Below are 19,031 nucleotides of genomic sequence, written 5' to 3'. Positions count from 1 at the left end.
GTGAAGACAAAATTGGACTAATTGCAGCGAGCACAAAGACATTTAAACAACACTGTAACCTGAAGAATCATCCGAAGGGGCGCCGTAATGAAACACCCTATTTGAAGTATTGTTTGATAAAGCTCCACAAATATATGGCGAGATCTTGCTAAGATTTCAATAAGGTGCAAAGATTGGCAACTTGCTTCAATATTCTATTACGTAAAATCTGGCATTTCACAAAGGCCGGAAGTGTAATGTCACATGACTACAACATCAATGAGTCGCAACTGGAACCAAACCTTGGTTTAAGAATTTACGGAGATATGAAGCGGAACCATAGCATAAACTCAGTCGTAGGTGAAGCAGGGGGGAGACTTAGGCTTATTGCGAGAATACTGGGAACAAGCAATCAATCTACAAAGCAGATGGCTTACAAAACACTTTTATGATCCATCTTAGAATAAAGCCCAAATAACAAATAGCACTGCCCTAGGATATGGAACGTATGCAAAGAATTCTCTCTCTCTCTCTCTCTCTCACTCTCTCTCTCTCTCTCTCTCTCTCTCTTTCTCTCTCTCTCTCCATCATCCTTCCTTTCACAATGTCCATGAACTAATTTCGTTATTTGCAGATTTCCTTTGATATTTTCCAAATGGATAACAACTTGCGTAACTCACTAAATCGATCCACTCAAATAAAACCAACAATATGCGCCCCATGTCGGTCTGATATCAATCGTATCTTTTCCTGTTATTAAGAGTATATCTTCATGGACATCTTTAACTCGGTATCAATGTTTTGCTTCAGTATTTACTTAGTCACAACACGTGAAAGATGTTAGTTAAACAAACCCACAGCTCTAACGTCTCCAAAGCTTAGCTCTCCTTCTCGCAATGCTTTCATCCTCTATTTCTGAATCATATTCAAAATTATTTTTATGTATAATTTCACCACTGTTGGCAACATAATTATTCCATTCAATATTTGCAACATATCACCGGATTACATAAACAAGTATAAAAGTTAAGCTATATCAGCTTGACAGAAAAGGTTTTGCATACCACTTGAAATGTTTACCCTAACGTATCAGATCAACCAAAGATCTGCACAACGTTTTAAAACTTACTGCGAAATAATTGTGTTGTCTTGCTATATATTCTTTGTACTTGGAAATAATGTTTCTGTTTTTGCTATATGTTCTTTGGTTCTCTGCAGCTAGTAGTTTCTATACACCATCTTTTTTTACAGAATGTAAAAGTTTATATGTGGTGTATACGACAGAGAAGCGTATGATCATTGGAAGTATTCTATATCTGTTGTCTTATTTTCACTTTTGCATTTAGGTTTAGCTTTTAGTCAAAAAGTTCCCCCAAAACCCATGTTCTGAAATACAGTTTTGTTTCTCCACCACTTGACTGTGCCAGAGATTACCCAAAAGTGGTAACACAAAACACACACACACACACACACACACACACACACACACACACACACACACACACACACACATACAAGTCATATACAAGTCATATTAACGTATATAAATCCACCTGATGGAGGTTTAAACACATCAGACGCGCTAGGGATATAAATAAACACTGACTGGTGACAGAAAAACTTGTTATTTCCTTGGTCAAAGAAGACGAGCTCTTCAGGCTCACCTGAGGATGGCTGGCAGTTGTCCAGGCGAAATATCGTGGATGGAAGCTAACGACGAACGGCAGCAAACCCGAAATCTTTAGGAATATTTAGTTCGCCGGGAAAATTTTAAATTTCACAACAGTATATCTACTATCCCCCAGGTGGCATAAGTCGTCATAGGCTCAAAAGCGAAGCCGTCTTTCCGGGTGAACTTCTTTTTTCCAGCAGCGTATATTCAAAAGTCTGAACTGACAGATACTTTGAGATCACTTCCACTACCTCACGAAAGACTGATAAAGACTGTAGGAGCAGTTGTATGTCAGGGATCTCTGAATATACACTACTGGCCATTAAAATTGCTACACCACGAATATGACGTGCTACAGACGCGAAATTTAACCAACAGGAAGAAGATGCTGTGATATGCAAATGATCAGCTTTTCAGAGCATTCACACAAGGTTGGCGCCGGTGGCGGCACCTACAACTTGCTGACATGAGGAAAGGTTCCAACCGATTTCTCATACACAAACATCAGTTGCCGGCGTTTCCTGGTGAAACGTTGTTGTGGTGCCTCGTGTAAGGAGGAGAAATGCGTACGATCACGTTTCCGACTTTGATCAAGGTCGGATTGTAGCCTATCGCGATTGCGGTTTATCGTATCGCGACATTGCTGCTCGCGTTGGTCGAGATCCAATGACTGTTAGCAGAATATGGAATCGGTGGGTTGAGGAGGGTAATACGGAACGCCGTGCTGGAACCCAACGGCCTCGTATCACTAGCAGTCGAGATGACAGGCATCTTATCCGCATGGCTGTAACGGATCGTGCAGCCACGTCTCGATCCCTGAGTCAACAGATGGGGACGTTTGCAAGACAACAACCATCTGCACGAACAGTTCGACGACATTTGCAGCAGCATAGACTATCAGCTCGGAGGCCGTGGCTGCGGTTACCCTTGACGCTGCATCAGACAGGAGCACCTGCGGTGGTGTACTCAACGACGAACCTGGGTACTCGAACGGCAAAACGTCATTTTTTCGGATGAATCCAGGTTCTGTTTACAGCATCATGATGGTCGCATCCCTGTTCGGCGACATCACGGTGAACGCACATTGGAAGTGTATATTCGTCATCGCCATACTGGCGTATGACCCGGCGTGATGGCATGGGGTGCCATTGGTTACACGTCTCGGTCACCTCTTGTTCGCATTGACGGCACTTTGAACAGTGGACGTTACATTTCAGATGTGTTACCACCCGTGACTCTACCCTTCATTCGATCCCTGCGAAACCCTACATTTCAGCAGGATAATGCACGATCGCATGCTTCAGGTGCTGTACTGGCCTTTCTGGATACAGAAAATGTTCGACTGCTGCCCTGGCCAGCACATTCTCCAGATCTCTGACCAATAGAAAACGTCTGGTCAATGGTGGGCGAGGGACTGGCTCATCGCAATACGCCAGTCACTACTCTTGATGAAGTGTGGTATCGTGTTGAAGCTGCATCGGCAGCTGTACCTATACACGCCATCCAAGCTCCGTTTGACTCAATGCCCAGGCGTATCGAGGCAGTTATTACGTCCAGAGGTGGTTGTTCTGGGTACTGATTTCTCAGGATCTATGTACCAAAATTGCATGAAAATGTAATAACATGTCAATTCTAGTATAATATATTTGTCCAACGAATACCCGTTTACCATCTGCATTTCGTCTTGGTGAAGCAATTTTAATGACCAGTAGTGTACTACAGGCCCACAATGTATCGGACTCCTCCGTGTATCACTTCCGAGTGGTCCGCGAGTTCCGATGGTGACGCGTGTGTGAGGTGCCCTGGCGTGCAGTGGCGGCCCATTAGTCGATGGATTGAGTTTGTGAGGGAGCGGCGGCGAGGTACCTGCCAGGTAGCGGCCAGGTACCTGCCAGGTAGCGGGTTATCACCTGCCAGGCAGCGGGTTATCACCTGCCAGGTAGCGGGTTATCACCTGCCAGGTAGCGGGTTATCACCTGCCAGGTAGCGGGTTATCACCTGCCACTGGCGCCGCCACTCGCCAGATGAGGCGCCGGCCGAGGCGGCGCGGCGCCGGGCGCAGCCGTGGCGGGGCGTCCTTTGTGCCTGCCGGCTCCCCGGGGAAAAATCCATAGCGCTTTGTCGCGCCGCTGCCGCTGCCTCTGCCGCCGCGCCCACCCCACGCCGCGACGCCGTACCGTGGCCTGGGCCTGCTCCGGCATTCTGCCCGCGCCCGTCTTACCGCTCCGTCCACCTGCTCGCTGCTCGCCCGTGTCAGGTACCTCTCGTACACTCATTACTACAAATTACACTGAAGCGCCAAAGAAACTGGCGTAGGCGTGCGTGTACAGAGGTGTGTAAACAGGCAGAGGAAGAAAACAAGTGTCTAGCGCAGTTGTTATATCTGGTATTCTTGCTACAATGCAAGATAATCAAGATTTAAGTGAGTTTGAACGTGGCGTTGTAGTCGTTTAAACATCTTATCGAAATAAGTGTCCAAGGAATACAAAAGCAACTGGAATCACTCAACAGAGGAAAGTCCACTGGACCTGACGGGATTCCAATTCGATTCTACACAGAGTACGCGAAAGAACTTGCCCCCTTCTAACAGCCGTGTACCGCAAGTCTCTAGAGGAACGGAAGGTTCCAAATGATTGGAAAAGAGCGCAGGTAGACCCAGTCTTCAAGAAGGGTCGTCGAGCAGATGCGCAAAACTATAGACCTATATCTCTGACGTCGATCTGTTGTAGAATTTTAGAACATGTTTTTTGCTCGAGTATCATGTCGTTTTTGGAATCTCAGAATCTACTATGTAGGAATCAACATGGATTCCGGAAACAGCGATCGTGTGAGACCCAACTCGCTTTATTTGTTCATGAGACCCAGAAAATATTAGATACAGGCTCCCAGGTAGATGCTATTTTTCTTGACTTCCGGAAGACGTTCGATACAGTTCCGCACTGTCGCCTGATAAACAAAGTAAGAGCCTACGGAATATCAGACCAGCTGTGTGGCTGGATTGAAGAGTTTTTAGCAAACAGAACACAGCATGTTGTTATCAACGGAGAGACGTGTGCAGACATTAAAGTAACCTCTGGCGTGCCACAGGGGAGTGTTATGGGACCATTGCTTTTCACAATATATATAAATCACCTAGTAGATAGTTTCGGAAGTTCCATGCGGCTTCTCGAGGATGATGCTGTAGTATACAGAGAAGTTGCAGCATTAGAAAATTGTAGCGAAATGCAGGAAGATCTGCAGCGGATAGGCACTTGGTGCAGGGAGTGGCAACTGACCCTTAAAATAGACAAATGTAATGTATTGCGAATACATAGAAAGAAGGATCCTTTATTGTATGATTATATGATAGCGGAACAAACACTGGTAGCAGTTACTTCTGTAAAATATCTGGGAGTATGCGTGCGGAACGATTTGAAGTGGAATGATCATATAAAATTAATTGTTGGTAAGGCGGGTACCAGGTTGAGATTCATTGGGAGAGTCCTTAGAAAATGTAGTCCATCAACAAAGGAGGTGGCTTACAAAACACTCGTTCGACCTATACTTGAGTACTGCTCATCAGTGTGGGATCCGTACCAGATCGGGTTGACGGAGGAGATAGAGAAGATCCAAAGAAGAGCGGCGCGTTTCGTCACAGGGTTATTTGGTAACCGTGATAGCGTTACGGAGATGTTTAACAAACTCGAGTGGCAGACTCTGCAAGAGAGGCGCTCTGCATCGCGGTGTAGCTTGCTCGCCAGGTTTCGAGAGGGTGCGTTTCTGGATGAGGTATCGAATATATTGCTTCCCCCTACTTATACCTCCCGAGGAGATCACGAATGTAAAATTAGAGAGATTCGAGCGCGCACGGAGGCTTTCCGGCAGTCGTTCTTCCCGCGAACCATACGCGACTGGAACAGGAAAGGAAGGTAATGACAGTGGCACGTAAAGTGCCCTCCGCCACACACCGTTGGGTGGCTTGCGGAGTATAAATGTAGATGTAGATGTACTAATGGAAGGCACTCTTGCGGCACAACGGTACATCACGGACATCCTGTATGCTCGTTTGTTACGTCTTATACGACAGTATCATGGTATCATTTTTCGACACATCAGTGGTCGTTCACAGATGGCACACGTGTCTATGAACTGCCTGCGTTATGTTCAGGTACCACCGTGGCCAACAAAATCTTCCCGATCTCTCCCCGACAGAATTTGTGTGGGGGCAACTGGACGTGAACTGTGTGTCCCACTGCCCTATCCGGGACGTCCAGGGTCAACTCGCCTCAGGACAGGATACAACTGCTGTATGACAACCTGCACAATCGAGGCAGTGATTGCATCCGGGCCAGAGGGGGTGCAACGTGATACTGATTAGTGGGTTCATACCACCAAGTTCTACGTAAATTAGACTCGATTTTGTAATCACTGAAATAACATTATATAGTTTCTCAACCCGGCAAGTCTTAATTACGTTTCCGCCTCCCCTCTGGATGCTTGACTTTTTAGTCAGACAATGTATTATTGTGCTCTACCGAAGGTCTTCGCGCGGTAGCTCTCCATATCCTGATGTCTTCTGCTGCTCTCTTTATGTCCTCGTAACTTCCACATTCTTTCATGTCGTCAACCATTTTGTATTTTCTCTTCCTTTCATTTTTCTCTCACGCACTAATCATTCTTCCAGTGCATTCAGCATCAAACAGTCCTGTCGCAACATGTAAAACAACGATTTTTTTTTCTTTTTAAAGATAATTTCCAGCAAGCTTCTCCGTCCTCTCCCCTCCCACCGCCCTCTCGCTGTTCGTCCACCATCTATTCATTAGTAACTCTCTGTAAGCAACAAATCCTTTCCATCCACATCTGCATCTCAAATGCTTCCCACCTCCTCTCATCCCCTCTTGTCAAAGTTAATGTTTCAACATCATAAAGTGGCACACTCCTATCAAAACACCTGGCTAATCTTTCACCGACCGTCGGTGGAAAAGAATTACTAATATCTTTAATGACTGAAAAATATTTAAAGTGCGTTAGCGTTACAGAGTGACAGACAACCTGGCAGGCAAGTACCGGTCGCCACACACTCGCTAGCTCGTTACTACGCAGTGCGGCAGCCGGAGTATTGGTCTTGTCAGAGAATAGACGAATCTGGAGTCAACTTGACTCTGGAAACAAGTTCGAGAAAATACTTGCGACATGGCAGTGCACCGGTTGACGAGTTCAGACACTGCTGCTGGGCGACATTACTGCAACTGCACACAATGGAGATTTCGGTGCTAAAATGCTTTTTATCTTATGAAGCACGGCTGTATTTACGGGGGTACGTGATCTCGCAGAACGGTAGACGCTGGAGTTGTGAAAAACCTCAGTTACTCCAAAAGGATATGCGTCTTGTGGAAATGGGAGTGCAGTGAGTATTATGCCCTGAACTTTTTCCACAAAACCGTAAGTTCTCGTAGGTGCGAGACCAATACACTGAGGTGAGAAAAGCCACGTGATAACTATACGTCCGCATACAGATGGCGGTAGTATCGCGTGCACTAGGTATGAAAGGTGAGTGCACTGGCGAAACAGTCATTTGTACTCACGCGATTGACGTAAAAGGTTTTCCGATGTGATTGTGGCCGCACGACGGGACTTCACAGACTGAATGCGGAAGGGTAGCTCGAGCTAGACGTATGCGGCATAGCAGTTCGGATATCTTTAGGGATTTCAATATTCCGATACCCGCAGTATCAGGAGTATGGCGAGACTACCAAATTTTAGGCATTACCTCTCAGAACGAGCAACCCAGTAGCCGACGGCATTCAATTAACAACAAGGAGCAGCGGCGTTTGCTTGAAGTTGTCAGTGCTAGCAGACAAGCAACATTGTGTTGAATAACCGCAGAAATTAATGTGGGACTTAGGACTTTTAAAATCTCGAAAGCGCGCTCTCCTGAAAGAGTCCATCAGTACATTACTGAATCTTCCTAGCTACTTAAAACTGCAACCGGGCCGAGACTCGAGCTCGGGACTTTCCCCTCTCGCGTGCGAGTACTGTACCGACTGAAGTAAAGCTGAGAGGACGCGTCGTGAGTCGTGCTTCGGTAGGTCAGTCGTTAGAGCACGTACCCGAGAAACGCAAAGCCCCTAGTTCGAATCTCAGTCTGGCACTCAGTTTTAATCTCCCGCGAAGATTCATCAGCGCACGCTCCACTGCAGAGAGAAAATCTCGTTTCAGTACATTGCTTCCTCCTACGTATACCTAGCGAAAGGACCATGAAGGTAAAACGTGAGAGATTTGAGCTCACCCGGAATCTTACCAACACACATTTTTCGCCCGTACCCAATCGCAACTGAAACAGAAAAGGGGGAGAAGTGACAGTGATACAAAAAGTACCCTCCGCCATGCACCATAAGGTAGCTTCCAGATTATACAGAGTGGAACATAAATCTGTGGTCAGACCTTCGGGAAACATTCTTCACACGAAGAGGAAGAAAACATGTTATATGGACATGGGTCCGAAAACGCTTAATTCGTATTTTAGAGCTTAGTTTCTGCAACTCCAACACAATTACGGTATACACGAAGGAGTAGAACATATCAGAACAATACGAAACAATTTCCTAATGTCATGTTCAAAATGCCCTCCTGTAATCGGGATACGAGCATCATTCCCCGTCGCATTGAATCCCTGATAAGACGATGTATCCCTGGAGAACTATGCATTATTACACAGCCTTTCACAAGACGAGCACGAGGACTCTGTAGACCTTGTACTGGGGTTCTGTACACAAGAGGCCGGCCGGAGTGGCCATGCGGTTCTAGGCGCTATAGTCTGGAACCGCGCGACCGCAGGTTCGAATCCTGCCTCGGGCATGGATGTGTGTGATGTCCTTAGCTTAGTTAGGTTTAAGTAGTTCTAAGTTTTAGGGGACTGATGACCTCAGGTTAAGTCCCATAGTGCTCAGAAGGGAACCTCTCCATCGCACCCCTCTCAGATTTAGTTATAAGTTGGCACAGTGGATAGGCCTTGAAAAACTGAACACAGATCAATAGAGAAAACAGGAAGAAGTTGTGTGGAACTATGAAAAAATAAGCAAAATGTACAAACTGAGTAGTCCATGTGCAAGATAGCAACATCAAGGATAATGTGAGCGAAGGAGCGCCGTGGTCCCGTGGTTAGCGTGAGCAGCTGAGGAACAAGAGGTCCTTGGATCAAGTCTTCCCTCGAGTGAAAAGTTTATTTCTTGATTTTCACTTTATGTGACAAACTCTTATGTTTTCATCACTTTTTGGGAGTGATTATCACATCCACAAGAAAACCTAAATCGGGCAAGGTAGAAGAATCTTTTTACCCATTCGCCAAGCGTACAAGTTAGGTGGGATGACAACATATTCCTGTCATGTGACGCACATGCCGTCACCAGTGTCGCATAGAATGTATCAGGCGTGCTTTCCTGTGGAGGAATCGGTTGACATATGACCTTGCGGTCAAAGGTTTTCGATTCCCATTGGAGAGGCACGTCCTTTCGTCTACTAATCGCACGGTTTTGCGGTGCGGTCGCAAAGCACAGACACTAAACTTATTACAGTGAACAGAGACGTCAATGAACGAACGGACAGATCATAACTTTGCGAAAATAAATAAAGTAAAATTTTCGCTCGAGGGAAGACTTGAACCAAGGACCTCTCGTTCCGCAACTGCTCACGCTAACCACGGGACCACGGCGCTCCTACCCTCAGATTATCCTTGATGTTGCCTATCTTGCACATGGACTACTCAGTTCATATATTTTGATTATTTTTTTCATAGTTCCACACACCTTCTTCCTGTTTTCTCGATTGATCTGTGTTCAGTTTTTCAAGGCCTATCTATTGTGCCAACTTATAATTAAATCTGAAGGGGGTTCAATGGGGAGGTTCGCTTGTCAGAGTCATTTGAACCATTTGTACACAATAGCTTTCAAATGACCCCACAAATAAAAGTAAGTGGATTTAGGTTCGGAGAGCGTCGAAGCCAAGACATTGGTCCACCTCTACCCGTCCATCTGACAAGGAATCTGTTATTTAGAAACCAACGAACATTAACACTTAAATGAGGAGCAGCTCAAGCGTGCGTGAAGTACATGTTTTTACTCACTACTAGAAGAATGGGTAGAGTGTTCTCTAGGAAAACTGGGCAAGTTTCTATGTTGAGCCTGGTTGGAAGAATTTGAGGCCCTAATAAACAGTTACCAACAAGGCCAACACAAACGTTGACAGAAGATCATTATTGATGACTTGATTGCACAATTTCGTGAGGATTCCCGAGAGCATGTAATAAGAAATAAGAGTGGACCCAAAAGTGAACCTTGTGGGACTCTTCGTGATTTCTCCCTCATACCTAATTTTTTTTCCTTCCAATATTGTCTTATTCCCGCGATTAATGAAGAGAGGTAGAAAATGAGCTCTCTTATGGAAATAAAGCGTTTACAGATTAGTGTCCATGTAAGGCATTTTGTTGCTCTAGTGTCAGGAATGTTTCCTGAAAGTTTGGCCACACACTTCTGTACACCCTGTAGATGCAGATTGGTTGCTTTACTTTTGTGGCATATAAGACTTGCCATAGCCTGTAAATAGTGGGCCAATACAAACTGAAATAAATAAATAAATAAAAGTTTATGTATAGTCGCCATGCCCTCTTGGCTCGCATAGCACAGAGGACAATCGATATGAGATGAAATATTGTGTGGTGCCAAGAAAGAGGATTTTTAAACAGGCCGCAGAATTTCCCGATTCTGGTGCTCAGACTTTGCGTCTTATTGCGACAGCCGCAACTTTTCCACTGTGCGCTGCTGCAGCGGGATATAAAATGGCCGTGTTATGCCAAGAGCGGAGCCCGGCGCGGCGAAACTGCGGCTCCACGGTCGACTGGCGGCGCTAAACGAGCCCTAAACGCCGCCGCCGTCCGCTTCCCTTCCCTTCCCTTCTCTTCCCGGCACAGTGCGGCACGGCTGTTGCGTTCCGTTGCGTCTCGTGCCGTCCCGGTCCCCAGCGTAATGCCCTCCGCCCCACGGTGCCCGACGCTAAATCATGGAGAACGCCGGCTTCCCCAAGCGCCGCAAATACGTTACGGCCGCACTGTGTCACGGGGCAACTCCCCATGGACCCTCTTCTGTAACTGCGGCCTGTGTAATGTGCTACATTCCGCCAAAGAATTCATTATGCAAATGGCGTTCATAAATGCAGAGATGTATGACTAAACGTAGAGAAACAGAGTCCAGAGGTCCTGGCGGGCCCGTGGGTACCGACCGGTCGCCGCGTCGTCCTCTGCTAATGCCATCATCCGTTGCAATCTCGAGGGGCACGAGAAAGACAGGCCGCTGTGCATTCGTCACAACACGTCGCTTTACTGGTCTTACGAGTGCCATCGGCAGTTTCCGACGGTGAGCGACTTACTATTTCAGACCAGTGAAAGGTCTCTGTTGGATTCCTTTCATGTTTAATTTCTTAAATCTGTTGTCATTTACGGCATAAATTCCTTTTCTAAATTTACTGTGGCGTTTCTGACTATCTGGGAGGAGACTGAGTAGTGGAACGTGTAAGTTTTACACATAAACAAGAACGATCTATCACACCACTACACTTTAAAACACAGTTTATATGTAATTCATGTCACACAGTCTCATACGGAACCTACATCCGCTTTCTTTTATATACTGTATATGATAAGATACTGTCATCCCCCTTCCCTTCTGTGTGAGAGGATGAATGAGCAAATGTATTTCTAGTTGCATGCTTGAGGGTAGCAGACAAGCCTGTCTGCTAGAGAACAGTAGGACCAACGTCGGAACAGGTAGCTACGCTTTCTAAAAGAAAAGAGGTTTCTATCCTTAGTATGGTCCTGTCTGTCCTTTGTCATGTTGGTATAGGAAGCTGCCCCTCTGGCCACTTCCGTTTGTATTTGTGAGCCACCCTCAGAAAGGGACCAGGCAGTCGGTCCGGGGCGAGCGTCTGAAGTGGTAAGATCTCCGGCTAAGCGCGTGTCTGCTAAGTCCGCAGGACGATGGATTTCTTAAGTTCAGCCTAACTCAAAATTTAATCACCTTTATTTCAGGTTTAGCTCTAAAATATCTAATGTTATCTTAAATTGCAGCGCAGTGTAATTCTCGTGTGAAGTTCAGATTATTTTCCGGTAGTTGCTTTGTCACTACTTTGTGAGTAAAGTGGAACCACGTGTTGATCAGTAACTCTAACTAAGATCAATCTTAAATGCGAATGCTTGTGTGATTATAACGTCTCGTCTTGACATTATTTTTCAATATAGCAACTTTTCTTTATGTTCAACCCACGTGGGGTGTACTTTGCGAGACCAGTACCACGTGCTTATATAACTGTTTGACCCGTCAGGTTAACAGTAAGACGTTAGTAACCAGTTCGAGGTTTTTCTTTTGTAAATTGCTTTTCGATCTAATTTATTTTAATTATCAAAATTATTGTGGAGTTACACTCTTTGTGTAAACCAAGTTGACCACGTGAAGCATGTGGTGTAATCATCAAAGTAGCCCTCAGCTATTCTTTTCGCGAAGATTTCATAAAGAGTTAATATGAATTTAGTATACCAGTGTGTGGTAATTACATGACGGACAGGATTGTGCTACGAACGTAATTTCTTTGGGTGAAAATTTGAATCTGTTGGTAGTGGTTAACTTTCTCTTGCATACGTTTCAACGTTCTTTGTGTGTTGTTTTATGAACGCAGTGTTGTATACACTCTCCCAATCTTGGCTCCATAATTGATGTGTTCCGTAAGATTGCAATCTCACATTTTCACAATCCTAAATAAGGCACCAGTTTAGTTAGGAATCAATTTTAATATGCTGAAATTTCAATGATCAATGTTAAAATAAATTTCCAAATATAAACTGATTTATTTCTTTTTATTTAAATTCTCTCTTTTATATATATATATATATATCACCGGTTGTCGTATGACTATTAAAAGATTATAATTAATGTTCGTCTGGTTGGGAATTTGGTAAGCTAGACTGGATACCTGGTGAAACAGTTGCTTAGTAATGCAAGATTAACTTCCCCAGACAGCTCACAGCTTTTAAACCGCTTTTATTGTCCATCAGTACCGCTTTCATCATAGAAAATTAAAGTATCAATCTTACACCAGTTTAATAATTCTTAACTGCTCGTTTGAATACAGGCAAGCTCTCGATAACACACGACAAAGTTAAGACTTTTAGTGGGAATTTTTTCACTGACATATTGATTTTGAGTGGACCCTGCGTCGAACCGAGCACTCGCGATGTACGGCGTACTATGCGACTAGTGTGACGTCACAAGTTCGTTAAGGGGCCCGTATTTCTCGTGAGCCGGTGCGGTATGGAGGAGCGTGGGGTCAGCACACCGCTGTCCCGGGCGTTGTCAGTTTTCGCGATCTGGAGCCGCTACTAATCGGTCAAGTAGCTCCTCAGGTGGCATTCGAGGCTGACTGCACTCTGTTCCAGTCCCCCCACCGAGGGAAAACCTCTCACCGGTACTCGAACCCGGATCCTCCTTAGAGCAGTCAGCTGCGTTGACCACACAGCTACAGACGTGGACAGAGATTTAAGATGACTGCTCCAGATTATCAGAGACGACATGCAATATCTAAACATTTCATTCGATTGCTTAAAAATGCAGGTCTTTCTGCAGCTACACTATCCGATCAAATGTATCCAGACACCTATTAGTGGACATTACATCTACATCTACATCTACATTTATACTCCGCAAGCCACCCAACGGTGTGTGGCGGAGGGCACTTTACGTGCCACTACCATGGGGCGCGTCCGCATTTTGCCTTTACGTTGGCTTCAATTCTGCTGAGGACACTGTAAGTGAGGTGTTAAGATGCGTAGGAATGGCAGCTCACTGATCCCCAAGACCCGAAACCAGGGAAGGTACAAATGTTGCCGGCCGGTGTGGCCGAGCGGTTCTAGGCACTTCAGTATGGAAGCGCGCGACCGCTCCGGTCGCAGGTTCGAATTCTGCCTCGGGCATGGATGTGTCTGATGTCCTTAGGTTAGTTAGGTTTAATTAGTTCTAAGTTCTAGGGGTCTGATGACCGCAGATGTTAAGTCCCGTAGTGCTCAGAGCCATTTGAACCATTTTTTTTAAACCCATACAAATGTTGGACGCTTCAGTCGCGAGCTAAGTCTACGTTCTAACTCATTCCAGATGTGTTCTATTGGATTCAGATGTGGAGTCTGTGCAGGGCAGCCAATTTCAGGAATGTCATTGTCCACAAAGCAATGCCTCACGGATGCTACTTTGTAAACAGGATTCATTGCATCGTCTTCGAAATGTTTCTCTACTGCACAGAGTAGTGTGTGATGTGTTCATATCCTTCCGTATTTACAAAAAATGTTCAAATCAAATGTTCAAATGTGTGTAAAATCTTATGGGACTTAACAGCTAAGGTCATCGGCCCCTAAGCTTACACACTACTTAACCTAAATTATCCTTTAGGACAAACACACACACCCATGCCCGTGGGAGGACTCGAACCTCCACCGGGACCAGCCGCACAGTTCCGTATTTACCATTTTCGTAAGTGAAGTAAGGAGACTACACAGTAACAACGAAAAACTCTCTCATACCCTAACACCATTTCGTCTGTACTTCGCTTCTGACAGCACACATGTAGTCAGGTGACTCGACTCCATCTTGGCAGGAAACTTGACGCGGTGTGCGGTCTTCTTCCCGAGGGACGAGTCTCTGGTTCTGAGTCCGGGCCCGTGCGCGTTTCAAGTCTCTCATCGCAGCAACCCACACTGCAGTAAACTCTCTATGCGTAACAGAACCAGGGTGAAATCACAGATGACTTCTCTACGTTCAATGGGATACTGTGCATTCTTCTCAGCATAGTTTGTATGTTGAAAGTCATTAAGCATATAGTTTTTTACTAGGATTCCTGTCTTATAAATTCCCTTGCATGACCAGCCAAAATAATAGATATTCTGTTGGTATCTTCACTCATCTCCCAACTTCGGAATCGATCAACGATGACCATATTTGTGTCCAAGCCAGCAAGCAAGCAGGATCGGACCAGTGCGTTTCTATATCGATTAAGGTGAGCGATTGCTCTTTCTGAGGAATCGTTGAGCAACATTAATATGGCGACCGTATTTCATTCACGTGTTTCAACCAGCCGTAGACGAACAGTCGATCGGAGTAGTCAGGCAGAGGCGCCGCCGTGAGCGGGTACTCACGCTGGGGATGTTGTCGTTGGAGCAGACGCCCTCCTGCAGCAGCCGGTCGCGGATCTCCCAGGCGAAGATGGACGGGCACTCGCGCTTGTACTGCGAGATCTTGCTGACCACCTCGGCCGTGGCGACCCGCGGCTTCGAGCCGCCGATGGCGCGCGGCCGGATCGACCCCGTCTCGTAGTACCTGCAACAGTTGCCGCCGCGCCGCCCACACGTGAACATGCTCCCACATACACTCCATTTATTGTCGGCACATAGGTTACATAAGGGGAACAAAACAAACCGGATACTAAAACCTCGGTGCCCCGACCGCGTCAAATCGGAGCTGAAGTCGAACTTCCGAAGATTAACAACACCTTTATCAACAGGAGGTACACTACTGGCCATTAAAATTCCTACACCAGAAAGATGTGCTACAGACGCGAAATTTAACCGACGGGAAGAAGATGCTGTGATATGCAAATGATTAGCTTTTAAGAGAATTCACACAAGGTTGGCGCCGGTGGCGACACCTACAACGTGCTGACACGAGGAAAGTTTCCAACCGATTTCTCGTACACACACAGCAGTTGACCGGAGTTACTTGGTGAAACGTTGTTGTGGTGCCTCGTGTAAGAAGGAGAAATGCGTACCATCACGTTTCCGACTTTGATAAAGGTCGGATTGAAACCTATCGCGATTGCAGTTTATCGTATCGCGACATTGCTGCTCGCGTTGGTCGAGATCCAATGACTGTAAGCAGAATATGGAATCGGTGAGTTCAGGAGGGTAATACGGAACGCCGTGCTGGATCCCAACGGCCTCGTATCACTAGCAGTCCAGATGACAGGCGTCTTATCCGCATGGCTGTACCGGATCGTGCAGCCACGTCTCGATCCCTGAGTCAACAGATGGGGACGTTTGCAAGACAACAACCATCTTTTCTCTTAGAGTGTATTTATCGGGTAACATCTCCATATGCATAACGACGTACAATGCTAAAAAACTGAACCGCAGCTAAAACTATCCGTTAAGCTTTTAATAATAACATAAACAATAGCACACGGGACACACTTCTCTGCAGTACACCCAAAAGTGTGTCCATGTCTACGTGGATGAATCTCCGTCCAAGCTAACAGACTTCGTTCTGTCTGTCAGAGATTCTTCAGTCCACTCCGAGCTGTGTCCGGGAAATTGCATACCAACTTTTTGTAATCGTCGGGGTAGTTCCATCTTAAAAGTATAGAAATATTGAAGTCATCCGAGTGAAGAATGCTTGTGTATACAATAGGAAGTTACACATGATAGACTGATTCTTACTAGTATACTTACTTCTAGCTGTAATGTAACCAGGAACTGTCAATCTGCTTTCATCAAAACCGAAAATGATGTTGGATTTTGTAAGTAAATGACTTCCAATCAGTCTGCAGCGGGCCTCAGATCCACGTCCTGCTATCGTAAAATGATGTTCCTCTGGTTTCACTAAATCACTTCCGACGAATCGATAAACGACTAACGAAGAGACGCGTGTTGTTATTCCACATCTCTGTTCACCTGAGCCAGCCCTTGGTCTCTGACGACCTAGACGCGGCTACCTTGCGCCATCGCATTTTCAGTGCGCCTCCCCCGTGTGAAAGCGGCCGTGGCTGCACAGCCCCCCCTGCCGGTCACTGCCCACGCCAGCTTATCGCCATCACCAGCCCCTATGGTGTCGCAAAGCCCGCATCTCGAGTTTGGTTGTTCCGGCAGAGTTGTCAGGACGCGATTTCGACACACGCAGAATTATCTGTAAGTACGTCGAGGGTTTCAGAAGAAAACTACGTGAAAACTACAATACATACAGAATAATACAACTTATCACTGGATAGAGCACGTCTCCAACTTGCGATGCGTGGTTCGTGCCGTGGCGTAATTTTACTCTGGGACAGCCGTGTCAGAACATGTTGCATCGAATTAGTTTTGCACCTGCGGATAGGAAACCCAATGAACTGATATACAAAGCTGTCATACCTTCCCGGATAATTCGTGACGACGATTTCAACGAATTGCACGCACCCATTGACGTTCCCCTCGTCACAAATGGAGCCCATACTCAGCACCTGTAGTATGAGTTAAAACTTGGAGAGATGTTCTACCCATCTACATTCTGTACGTCACGGATTTTGTGGAGTTATCTTCTTAAGCTCTTTATTTTTTCGTAATTATGCTGCCTTGATGGGTATTGTCTAGAGATTTATTATTCGAGGCTCATTAGCTCACAATTTCGGGAATCCCTACCATCCTTACGGTGCAAACACAAATTTGTCTACCTCAGAGACAAATTTGGAAATAATATAGGAGAGTCTTCTGCAGCCAAGATCACTTGATATTTTCATTTTGTTTCACAATAACGGGTTTCGTAGGAACCTTGCCGTCATCAATGGATATACAATGTACTAAAACTGAAGGCATGACAAAGAGGGCCGGCCGCGGTGGCTGAGCGGTTCTAGGCGCTCAGTCCGGAACCGCGCGACTGCTACGGTCGCAGGTTCGAATCCTGCCTCGGGCATGGATGTGTGTGATGTCCTTAGGTTATTTAGGTTTAACTAGTTCTAAGTTCTAGGGGACTAATGACCACCGATGTTAAGTCCCATAGTGCTCAGAGCCATTTGAACCATGACAAAGGGGCTTTATCGCTGTGTATAAACCCATATAACCAGGATAAGAAGAACATAAGCATTAATTTAGATACCTTCGGAAAATTCTTATTAACATGCGTACATGCCATCAAGACAATGAAAACACTTTCCACTCATAGGAAACGACAACTACATAAAAAAACATATAAAATATCCATTGCACCAACTGTCTTCTCAGGAGTGGACAAATAGCGTGTACAGCCGTGGTCCAATCGCAGCACAGGTGAAACTGAGCGGGCAATCAGCTTACGGCAGAGGGAGTCGTTACATGGTCAACAGGTGGCGTATGTGGGCACATATCGATGCTTGACATTCTTACAGAAATACACAGAAGAATCATGAACTGACATTCCTACAAAAACTATACTGGAGAACCATTACAACATGGCTCCAATATTACCGAGTATCTGACATCCACGTAGATACTAACTGAAGGCAAATATTGCCCGCTCTAGTGTGAATATGCAGGACATACCGGCTGATCAAAAAGTCAGTATAAATTTGAAAACTGAATAAATCACGGAATAACGTAGATAGAGAGGTACAAATTGACACACATGCTTGGAATGACATGAGGTTTTATTAGAACAAAAAAAAAAAAATACAAAAGTTCAAAAATGTCCGACAGAGCCGGCCGGAGTGGCCGAGCGGTTCAAGGCGCTACAGTCTGGAACCGCGCGACCGCTACGGTCGCAGGTTCGAATCCTGCCTCGGGCATGGATGTGTGTGATGTCCTTAGGCTAGGTAGGTTTAAGTAGTTCTAAGTTCTAGGGGACTGATGACCTCAGAAGTTAAGTCCCATAGTTCTCAGAGCCATTTGAACCATTTGTCCGACAGATGGCGCTTCATCTGATCAGAATAGCAATAATTAGCATAACAAAGTAAGACAAAGCAAAGATGATGTTCTTTACAGGAAATGCTCAATATGTCCACCATCATTCCTCAACAATAGCTGTAGTCGAGGAATAATGTTGGGAACAACACTGTAAAGTATGTCCAGAGTTATGGTGAGGCATTAGCGTCGGATGTTATCTTTGAGCATCCCTAGAGATGTCGGTCGATCACGATATACTTCCGACTTCAGGTAACCCCAAAGCCAATAATCGCACGGACTAAGGTCTGGGGACCTGGGAAGCCAAGCATGACGAAAGTGACGGCTGAGCACACGATCATCACCAAACGACGCGCGCAAGAGATCTTTCACGCGTCTAGCAATATGGGGTAGTTCTAATAAAACCCCATGTCGTTCCAAGCATGTATGTCAATTATTACCTCTCTATCTACATTATTCCATGGTTTATTAAGTTTTCAAATTTATACTGGCTTTTTGATCACCCGGTACATCTACACTAGTACAGTATACCATTATAGGCATGCCTTAGCTTGGATGGCGACACAGACCACAGATCCTCGTGTACAACAAGACGCTTCCTTACAGGTGAAACAACCGGATCTCCACAGGACACACTATTTGTTCACCTGCCCTCTTGTGTTTACAGTAGGATATTTTGTATGGTCTTGT

At 45.6% G+C, this 19,031-nt stretch overlaps 1 protein-coding gene across 1 annotated transcript in view; it reads right to left on the bottom strand.

Moving 5' to 3' along the window:
- The window catches only part of LOC126095694 (paired box protein Pax-6-like), a 271,506-nt gene that overhangs the window by 231,741 nt on the left and 20,734 nt on the right, over nt 1–19,031 (bottom strand). The window contains exon 3 of the mRNA XM_049910447.1: nt 14,856–15,036. Coding sequence (XP_049766404.1) covers nt 14,856–15,036 — 181 coding nt within the window. The remainder of the gene's footprint in view (nt 1–14,855; nt 15,037–19,031) is intronic.

The sequence above is a fragment of the Schistocerca cancellata genome, chromosome 8, assembly GCF_023864275.1.
Source record: "Schistocerca cancellata isolate TAMUIC-IGC-003103 chromosome 8, iqSchCanc2.1, whole genome shotgun sequence".
In the NCBI taxonomy this organism is placed as follows: domain Eukaryota; kingdom Metazoa; phylum Arthropoda; class Insecta; order Orthoptera; family Acrididae; genus Schistocerca; species Schistocerca cancellata.
Note: the sequence above shows the minus strand (reverse complement) of the source record. Positions and strands in the feature narration are given on the sequence as shown.